The following is a 10,742-nucleotide window of genomic DNA, read 5'->3' as shown; positions in this document are numbered from 1 at the left end:
CAGAATTTTTGCAAGTTGCAATCGCGCAAACTGGCATTTCGATAATAGTTTTAAATTCTTGTAAATTCACTGCAAAAACTGAGGAAAGTCATTATAGAAAATAACAAATGTCTTAGAATATCTCGCAAAAAGAAATGATCCAATATTAGTTAGAGCTAGTAAGGCCAAACGCTCCGTTCTTGAAGTAAAAGTGCGAGCTTTGCGCCAAAGTGACGTCACTAGAGTGACGTCGGAGGATCGGCGCGGTGAGAGATACTTCAAAGGAGTGAACCAGCCCTTCTATTCTCTTTAGCCCTGATATCAACCTAGCAGAAGCTGCGTAAAACCACTGGGGATTGTGCCAGGGGTGAAAGCGAGACGGAAAAGAGGAAAGGCTGGTAGTAAAACCATTTCAGTTATAGCTAGTTTTGGGGAGGAGTTAACTTATTCTTTCTTTAAATTTTTCAACAATATCTACTTTATCTTGGAAAAGTTGCAGTTTTATATATATGCCAGAATTATAAAAGAAATCTTGATAGTTACAGATGTTTCATTTTTTTCGAAAAAAATGCTGGAATGAAATGTTTTAGGTACCAGGTTTTTCTCTTTTCCGTCTTGCTATATAAAGGCTTTCACCCATGAATTGTGCTTACCGGCAATGCACATGCATACCCTCCAACTTATGAGGATTTTGAAAATAATTCTTTCTAGTGGTAGCGAACCAAAGTAGAAATTTTTAAAGCAAATGGATCTCTCACAAAACTTTTATCAGAACTTAAGAATCTAGCCATATGGCCTGCATTTTTATAAGTAATAGTGGACAAGTTACGCTAAAATTAATTTTTTTTAAATATTAAGACATTAATTTTGCTACCGTCTGAAAAGAAGATTTCTGAAACTACGGAAATTCCGTAGCAGTTGGAGAGTATGCACGTGCATTGCCATTGTTTAATTCATGTTTTTTTTACATTTTATATTGCAGTGATGCCAATTCGTAAGGATTACTCAGAATATTTAAAAAAAAAGAAGCGGTAGTGAACTGCAAACTAAAATTTGCAGATTTTCAATTAATCTTGCCTACTATTTATAGGTTGAAATAATATTTAAGGCATTATTCACCCTTTGCACTCGAGAGGTGACTGTCAGTCACCACTCCAAATATGAAATTTTTTTCACCTTAATGATTAGTTACCACTTCATTCAGTGATCCTTAGGTATTATAAGGTAAGTTCGTAAAAAATCTTTCAAAATGTTAGTGGTTGCGACCATTTTTTTCACATTTCAAAATTTTTTTAACTTCGAGTGTTAAGAGAATTATTTAGAAGAACCTTTAAATTATTTAGAAGTGGTGCTAAGTAAATATCCTGTAAATCGAATTTACTGAGCTAAGAATCATATGTTACCATACTATCAACAGGGCTGAAAGTCCATATATATCAAGACGGAAAAGAGTAAAAACTGGTGATATATAAATTGCATTTTTTTAGCTTTTTCTCGGTAATAATAAAAATCCATAACTACCAATTGTTTTTAACGGATACAATTTACATACTGAATTGCTTCTTCGCCGAGAAATGAATAATTACAGTGAATTGTTTATTGTTGAGAATAGATTATCTCCTCCCGAATATTATCTAATATTGAAATAGTTCTCCTACCAGTACTTTCTCTTTTCCGTCTTCGCTTTCAGGCCTGACTATCATTCGAAAATTTTTATCCTCTGTCCGGCGTAAGTTGGCACCAATGTTAAGGTTTGTGTCGTCCATATACACGCCTATATACCTAGCCAAGTCAGATCAACGCCTCCTATAACTGAAAGCCTCCACTCGGTTTCTTATAGGTAGTCTGATCAGACCACTATAAAGGTAAGCCAGGTTATGAAAGAGCCATTAAATAAAAAATCTAGTGAAAGTAAGAAAATGATAGCTAATATATGTCTAAAAATTTGTTTAATTTATGAATATTATTGGTATGTCTTATTTACTTGTCAACCACTACAGATTCAATTCTCAAATATATATGATAAATTTCTCTCAATTACTTTTTAAAAATAAAATTTGGGTTCATGTGCACAACTAATTAACTTTTTAAATAGGCTGCTCAGACTACTAATAAAACACCGCATGGAGGCTTTCTGATGTAGGAGGTGATGGTCAGATCCAATGAATCAGTGAAAGCTAACCAAGGATGTTACAGAATAAAATTACCTGGGATGCTCAATGCATGATCTATCATCTATCTATTGTACTGATTAAATAATTGATTTTTTACATACCACGGTATAACGGTATTTTAGATTACATTCGAAATACGTTTTAAAATCATATTTTAATGTTTATAAAAATTATTTGAGGATTTTTTTATTCTGTTGCAGCTATTAACATATTTAAAAGAATGTGATTTAGCTTTTTCAATGGAATAAAAAAAAAATTCAATCCTTACCTGACTCTTAGTTAGCACTGGATATTCGTCATCTGAAACTGCTTCCACGAATCGGCTTTGCTCACTTGTTAAATAAGAAAAAAGAAGCAGCAGCAAGCTCTTCCTAAAGCCTCCTCGCTTGGAGTTATCCATACGGAGGAGAAAACTCTTAAATTTATTCCCCTGAAGAAAAAAAAACATAATTATGAATTTTCATAAATGTGTCATGAAAGTTCAAGCATTCATAGAGGGAAAAATGTTACCCTTAGAATTTTAATGTTTAAATTATTATATTTTTAAATATAAAGGAAAGTTTATCGTTTCTAGAAATTTTTTGAAATTATAGAGCCTCATAAATCTGGCACCTTTTACGGTGCCAGATTTTTCGAGATAAATTTTCGTAGTGGTAGCAAAATTTTAGCATTTTCTAATATAAAACTTCGGATTTAAAATAAAAATAAAACGTTTCTCCCGAAAATACGAAACAATTACTAAAATACATTAATGTGTACAAGAATATAAAGAAATATTTGTGTCTTTCTTAACAGTTTACCTGGCAGATTCCAATTTTATAGTTTTACTAATGAAAAAGGTGCCTTTAAGAAAAATTAAATTTATGTCCACGGAACATAACATTACATAAATTTAACACGTTCACGCCAGATGTTGCGCCTGAAAGCGGGACGGTAAACAGAAAATACTGGTAGAAGAACTATTTCAATATTAGATAATAATCGGGAGTAGTTAATCTATTCTCGACAATAACAAGTCACTGTGAAGAAGCAATTCAATATAAAAATTGCATCCGTTAAAAGCAATTGGTAGTTATGGATTTTTATTATTCCAGGAAAAAAACTAAAAAATGAAATTTATTTGTTACCAGTTTTTACTCCGGTGCGCCGCCCGATGAGACAATCTAGCGTGACCCACCGGTGGGTCACCCCGGTGTGAACGTGCTAAAGGAAATTTTCTACATCTACATATTAATTTTGTTACAAAATGCGACATCTAATTTATTTCTGGACTAGATATATATCACATGATGTATAATTTTATATAGTTAACACGTTGAATGCCATGGGGGTCACCGGTAAACGCCACTGAGTTTGTTCGCAGTGCCACGGGGGACACCGATGACCGGCGAAGCCAAGATTATTAGAGACACATAATTCGAGTAAATTTTTAGTTTTTTTTACATTATCATTATGACTAAAATGGCTTGAAGAAATTAATGCAATATAGAGCACACAAAAACAGTTTTATTTATATACACAGAGATGCCAACTTGCTCCGAATAAATATTTTCGAATGGTAGTTTATTAATTGTCATTAGTGATTTAATAAATTCAATTTAGCAGATTTTTATCCGCCACTATTTCTAAACAATTCATAGGCTTAGATGATTCTCCACTAACTGAACAAAAACGTTCATCAATTAGGTCCTTCACTTCAGTCAATTAGTGTACATATCGAATCATATTTCATTTTTATTTTAAGTCTACAATCAATATTTCTAATTTTATGTAAAAACGTCAATTTGTCATATTAAATTTTTTCATTGTTTTATTATTTCATAAGCAAACGGCTTGATTTTTTATGGCTACCACATTGTTTGCCAAATCACTGTATTTTACCTTGCTGTATGTAATTTAATGATAAATGGGATAGAGGCCGCTTCGTGGCCCAGGTTCCCAGTTTATTCAAATAAAGCAAGCAAGAACAAAAACTTCTCTGAAACGGCATTTACTTGTGACGCCGCCGAAATTTTCCACTGCATCAACGGTTGATGCAGTGGAAAATTTTGGCTCACTTTTGACCTTCCAATGTTATCCTCACACTTAAAAACATGCACTGAGTTAACACACACTGATTGCCGAAACCCTGTAAAAGAGCAACCCTTTGTGGCTCTGATCAGGGCGAGATAAATCCGAGTAATTTTTAGTGTAGAGAGCAACCAGACACGAGTGGTAATAACCAGGACGGTCGGATCTCTACTTTAACAGAGGTACACTTTTGTGTTAATGAAATTTTTTATGATCTTGTCGTTTCTCATCTTGAATTTTGCTAACTCTTCTCATGTTTTGTAAATAGTTATTCTTCTTGTATTATGTGTAAGTAAATGTGGCTCTGTTTAGTAGAGACCTGGCCGTCAGTGAGTGTTTGTGTTGTTAAATGTTAGTATGATATCAGAAGTGTGCAATGGGTCGAATTTTTGCATCCTCTTTGAGATTTATGCAGTCGAAAATATCATTAAAATTTGCGGTATCGCAGGTGGCGGCTTTAATAAAGAAGTTTCTATTTAATTTGTTGAAATGATGGTCAAAGCGGTCAATGTTAAGATCTCTATGAATGGCGTTGTTGCGGATAAACCATCTGGCTCCCGTGAGTTTTCTCAAGATGTTGTTTTGGAGTACGATAAGTTTTTTGAGGTCTTTTTCGGAGGTGTTACACCAGGCAGGTGAGGCGAACGTCATGATAGAACGTATCATCGAAGTATATAGGAGTTTTTTCAGTTTTAAACTAAGGTGTCGGTCAGGGGTGAAAGCGAGACGGAAAAGAGGAAAGGCTGGTAGTAAAACCATTTCAGTTATAGTTAGTTTTGGGGAGGAGTTTACTTATTCTTTTTTATAAATATTTTAAGAATATCTACTTTATCTTGGAAAAGAAGCAGTTTTATATATATGCCAGAATTATAAAAGAAATCTTGATAGTTACAGATATTTCATTTTTTTCGAAAAAAATGCTGGAATGAAATGTTTTACGTACCAGGTTTTTCTCTTTTCCGTCTTGCTATATAAGGGCTTTCACCCATGGTGTCGGTTATGAAAAAGTGCTTGAAGTTTGTTGGTTGCTGCATATACTTTATTTTTAATGTTATTTACATGATCAGACCAGGTCAGTTTTTTATTAATGGTTAAGCCTAAATATATAGCTTTATCAGCAATGGGTATAGTGTTGTTGAGGAGAACTAGTTGGTATTTATTAGAGTAGGACTTTCTATTCTTTTGTATTATTAAAAGTTGCGATTTACTAGCATTTAGTTTGAACTTCCAATTTAGTTTTTTCTAATGTTAATTGAGAGAAGTTTATCATATATATTTGAGAATTGAATCGGTAGTGGTAGACAAGTAAATAAGACAAACCAATTATATTAAAAAATTAAGCAAATTTTTAGATATATATTTGCTACCACTATCGAACTTTTTCTAGATCTTGTATTAAATGCTTTATTCGTAAACTTGTTTACCTTCATAGTGATCTGATCGGACTACCTACAAAAAACCGTGTGGAGGCTTTAAGCTATAGGAGGCGTTGGGCAAGCCATGTTAAATTAGCGTGGCGTTCAACATGTTAAAAGATTTTGGTTGGTAATATTATTCAGTTTTTCTAATTGTAAGTACTAAGAATGTAAGATTTTAGTATTTATGCATACCTGCCAAATTTTACGCATTTGGCGTAAAATTTTATTTCTATATTAAAAGTGGTAAAAAATGTATGCTTTCTATATATTTCTTAAATTTATAAACTTATTTTATGCTCTTTTAAGGCATCGCTATTCTTAAAAAGAATAAAGCATATATAAAATATGTAATACTGTTTGTTGTAGTTGTACGTATATATTTTTTCGAAATCTAGTGTAAGATTCCATCTAAAGTTGTAGTTGTAATTTAAATTATCTTTTACCTTGGAAAATAATATATATAAATATGCATATATATAATAAGAATCATTTGGAATAGATAATAACTGATAGCAGTATCTAAGAACTCGATCGATAATTAGGAAAGAGGTTAATGGTTCTTATCTACAGTTCGTCTTTTTAAACGATATTGTTTTATGAATGAAGTATGTCCAGAAATATCTAGTGCAGATACTGTGTACTCCCGCTGCCCGTAAACGTCACCGAAGTCGCTTTTTTTAAAAGAGTTTTATGTAAATTTTCAATGTTTTAATTCATTTTTTTTAACAATGTGCACTTTTTGATCATTATTTTTTAAAAAAAAAACCAAACTGATTCGGTTAAAGGTTTGAGTGGACCAATAAAACATTTTTGGAATGAATAGTATTATTTTTAATTTTCAGTATTTGCACCGCGCTACTATGCTGGCATCCTAAGTCCCAAAACCTCTTACCCAAGAGATCAAATAGGTGAGTAAAATTGCCTAAGTAAGTGAGTAAATTAGCTCAAATAGCAGCTTTGAATGCAATTTTTAACAACTGTTCCTAATATTTTATACCGTGCCACACACATACGCCAAATATTTGAAACATCATCACCAAACGTGCGCAATCGTCTAGAGGACGAAGAAACTGGTGGAACCGATAGCAGAAGAATCTGAATATATTTATAAATAAATTATATTTTTTAAAATTTAAAACTTTGTTATAAACTAAAATACTTCGTTTATATATTTGATTGTTTAATTTTTACATTTCACTTTTCCAATTATTTTTATTTGCTTTGTTCTGTAAACACAACAAAGCAAGTAATTTGTTTTGTTTAGTTTTTGAATTACTAAAATTTAAATGGTATTCATATGCATGAAATTTCCAACATACTCATGAAGTATATGTCAAAATTTTTAAAGTTTTTCCTGCCAGTGGGCACTCCACTGTGACAAATATTTCAAAGATCTATTGTATTCTCACTAGTTTATCTCTTTCGTTGCCCTGTGGTATATAATTTCAGTTAAATATAGTTTGTGCATAGAAGGAATTTCCTCGGCACAAAGTCTAAGGCAGTCTGCTGCTATGGAAACAAGAAATAGTGAATTTCAAAGAAAAGAGCTCCTCTCTCCCTATCCTATTTTGTTAAAAATCTTCGTAACTGTAAATATGGTGTAAAACTCAATTAAAAAAATTGGATGGTGAGTTGTTTAATGTAAATTAGAACTCGGCATGCAATCATTGTCAAATGGTGAATGTCAAGGTGCTGGATATCTGCATAATCTCGGTATTTAACGCGAAGCGCCAGTGACCAATTCATCTTTACTGGGTAGACATATAAATACAGGTCATAGCTAAAGTCATAAACTTGGTAGAAATTGGGGAAAATCCCCATAGCCAAAAGCAAGAGAAAAAGTATAGCCAGGTGCTAGAGATCAGATATCATGAATGCCAGGGTTTCTCTTATCTATCATAATAAGCGAAGTGAAAATAGTAAAATATAGGTAACTTTATGTTTCTTCTTCAAAAACGTCGAACGAATGAAAATGTTTAATTTCTTGATGAGACCTTTAATAGATATTCGAACTATCAAACATGAATAAAAACCTATAACCAGAGCCTGACCAAGGCAGGGGCATACGGGGCAGTCGCCTCGGGCCCCCACATCAGAGGGCCCCCAAATCGAATAGAGAGTTCATTTTAAATTTCCTTCTTCATTGAACTTTTTTTAAACAAAACATCAGTACAGTGTAAAATTCGTCAGTTTTATGTTAGCTTCTTCATTAATCTATCGTATGAACACAAAATATCTATATTTCTTAAATCAATGGTTTTCTAGGAGGGAATTCAGCTAAATTTTCGCAATTACGATGGACAAATTAGGCCAATGAAAAGCCTATATTTTTGTATATCGCAAAATGCAATCTGCTTACAAAAATACGGGCTTCTGATTGGCTTAATTGAGCTATCGTAATTGTGAAAATTTAGTTCAATTCCGCCCTTATGCCAACAAAGATATGAATTTTTTTTGCAGCTAGATGACAAAGTTAACAATCAGAAAACTGCCTTCGCATGCTGGACATGGAATTGTCAGAAAATCAATAAAATGGAAAGAACAATAATTCGTTTGACCATTGGAGGCGGAGGGAGGTCTTTATAGCTATTTTAGGTTCTAGTTAATTTTCTTGTTATAACGAGGTGAACAATTTAAATAGCTCCATAAAGTTCAGTTCTTCATTATTGAAGCAGAGGGGGTCCCAATTAGGCTAAGTCGGGCCCTGCCTATAACATATTTAATTCAAAAGTTTTCACAAAATTTTTCCCCCTAGCGTTTATTAATATAAAGAACGCTACACGAAAAGTAGATATTAACCGATTTAAAAAAAAATATACCGTTTTTAATTTTAATTATAATAGACAACCTTTTCGTCCTAAAGCCAAGGCTGAAAGCCCTTATATAACAAGACGGAAAAGAGTAAAAACTGGTGCGAAAGACTATTCATTCTAGCATTTTTCTCGAGAAAAATAAAATATCTGCAACTATCAAGATTTATTTTATAATTTTAGCATATATATAAAACTGCTTCATTTCCAAGATAAAGTAGATATTGTTGAATAGTTTGAAAAAAAGAATAAGTAAACTACTCCCAAAAACTAGCCATAATTGAAATGGTTTAACAACCCAGTCTTTTTTCTTTTCCGTCTCACTTTTACCCCTGCCTAAAGCTTTGTGAAATTAAAAAAATTAGTTCACGTTCACTTCCCCGACCCCGACTTCAATTTACGGTAAATGTAGGCGTTATTTTTCATTGCACATGTAATTTATTAAGACATCTTATTCAAGTTTTCACTAGTAATTTCATTGTTATTTTTAATATTTTTTATACTTTCAATTAACTATTTCTCATTCGTAACTGCTTCTCTTACCAATATTTTTTGTAAAAACGAAAATGCAAATTATAATTTTTATAAAAATTTTATTAAAAGGCATAAGGAAATAAAACAAAAACAAAAAATACACAAGTTATATATTAATTTTAATGTTTTTTTGTATGTGAGAAGGAAAAAAAAAATTATCTACCATCAGTTTACTATCCCAAGTTATCTCGGGAAAATGAAGAAATTAAATATTAATCTTTGAATGATTGTTTTTAAGACATAGGATAGCACAAAGTGTTACTTTCCTAACGCCAAAGAAGTGATGCGCCATATTTGTTAAACCATAACCCATTAGTTCGGAGGTTTTTAGAGCTAATAATATTAATCCTGTTTATAATTAATTGTTTCAAACTGAACTTTTAGTTTTGCTTTTATGCAAACGAGTTGTTTTCAAAAGTTACTTTATGAAAAATATTTATGAATAATTATGCATTGTTTCTACCACTTTTAATTTAATAAATGTATTTATTATTATATAATAAAACATGATATATCTATCAGATCATCAATGTTTCTTTTTGTTTTAAATCAAATAGTTGTCGCCAGCTGATGGCAATTATGATTTTAATTATGTCGCATGGCACTAAACCTGGCATATTATTACAGCTTGTTCAACGCCTCCTATAACTGAAAGCCACCACATGGTTTTTTGTACGTAGTCCGATCAGACCACTATGAAGATAAACCAATTAGTGAAAGAACCATTTAATATGAAATCTATAAAAAACTAGAAAGTGGTAGCAAATATACGTCTTAAAATTTATTTAATTTATGAATATAATTGGTTTATTTTATTTACTTGTCAACCACAACAGATTCAAGTTTCAAATATATATGATAAAATTCACTCAAGAACTTTTAAAATAGAATTTGGGTTCATGCGCACAAGTGGTTCGCTTTTTAAATAATCTGAGCAGACAACTTATAAGAAACCGTGTGGAGGCTTGTTTCGCCTTTAATCTCAGACGAAAACTAGTATAGATGATTCTGCTGGCCTGGTAGTGACTGCGCTCCCCCAAATATCCAGCAACAAGCGCAGCAATGAAAATTTAAATTTTGTACTCACATTTGGGACACTAACTGCATATTTTGAATTATCTAAGGACATTACGAATACGAACCCTGAATTCTCTTTAACTTGCTTCACTAAATTTTTTGATTAAAATTTTTCTGCAGCACAAAGAATTATATTATAAATGTGCGTGCTCATGGCTGCTGCGGAAAACAGTGTAGGAACCCGTATTCTGTAGAATCTATAAGCATTCATTAAATGATTTTAGTTTCTAAACTAAAAACAGTCTATTTTTTCTAAATAGGTTAATTGCATTTAAAGCAATAACAACGTATAAAGAAAAAAAAATTCAAAATGTTCATAACATAAATGATTGTTAAGCTTATTTAAATTCTCAGACCTCCTTCTGAAGAGTAGGGATTATTGTTGAATATGGAAAAAAAGTAAATTATGAACACTGAAGAGTAACGCCTACTCTATAATAGTTTCTCTTTACACTTAACAGTTTTTATGCAATTCAATAATGTATTCCTAACCAAGCTATTTTAATATTTTCAAGAGTTTACAGCTTAATAATTAACAGTACAATTTGATTGATAAACTGATAGCATTTTGGTGCCCATTTTAATATATATATATATATATATATATAAGAAAATGCGAAGAAAGTTCCGGTTTTTACAGGTTTTTTTAATAAATAAAATTTCATCTTTTTTTTTTTTTT

At 31.7% G+C, this 10,742-nt stretch overlaps 1 protein-coding gene across 1 annotated transcript in view; it reads right to left on the bottom strand.

The window, feature by feature from the left end:
* LOC107448960 (uncharacterized) overlaps positions 1–10,742 on the bottom strand; it is a 262,939-nt gene that overhangs the window by 24,677 nt on the left and 227,520 nt on the right. The window contains exon 2 of the mRNA XM_043049811.2: positions 2,422–2,583. Within this exon, the coding sequence (XP_042905745.1) occupies positions 2,422–2,553 (132 nt within the window). The 5' untranslated portion in view covers positions 2,554–2,583. The remainder of the gene's footprint in view (positions 1–2,421; positions 2,584–10,742) is intronic.

This window comes from Parasteatoda tepidariorum, chromosome 6 (genome assembly GCF_043381705.1).
Source record: "Parasteatoda tepidariorum isolate YZ-2023 chromosome 6, CAS_Ptep_4.0, whole genome shotgun sequence".
Taxonomy (NCBI): Eukaryota; Metazoa; Arthropoda; class Arachnida; order Araneae; family Theridiidae; genus Parasteatoda; species Parasteatoda tepidariorum.
This window is presented reverse-complemented; position numbering and strand designations above follow the sequence as displayed.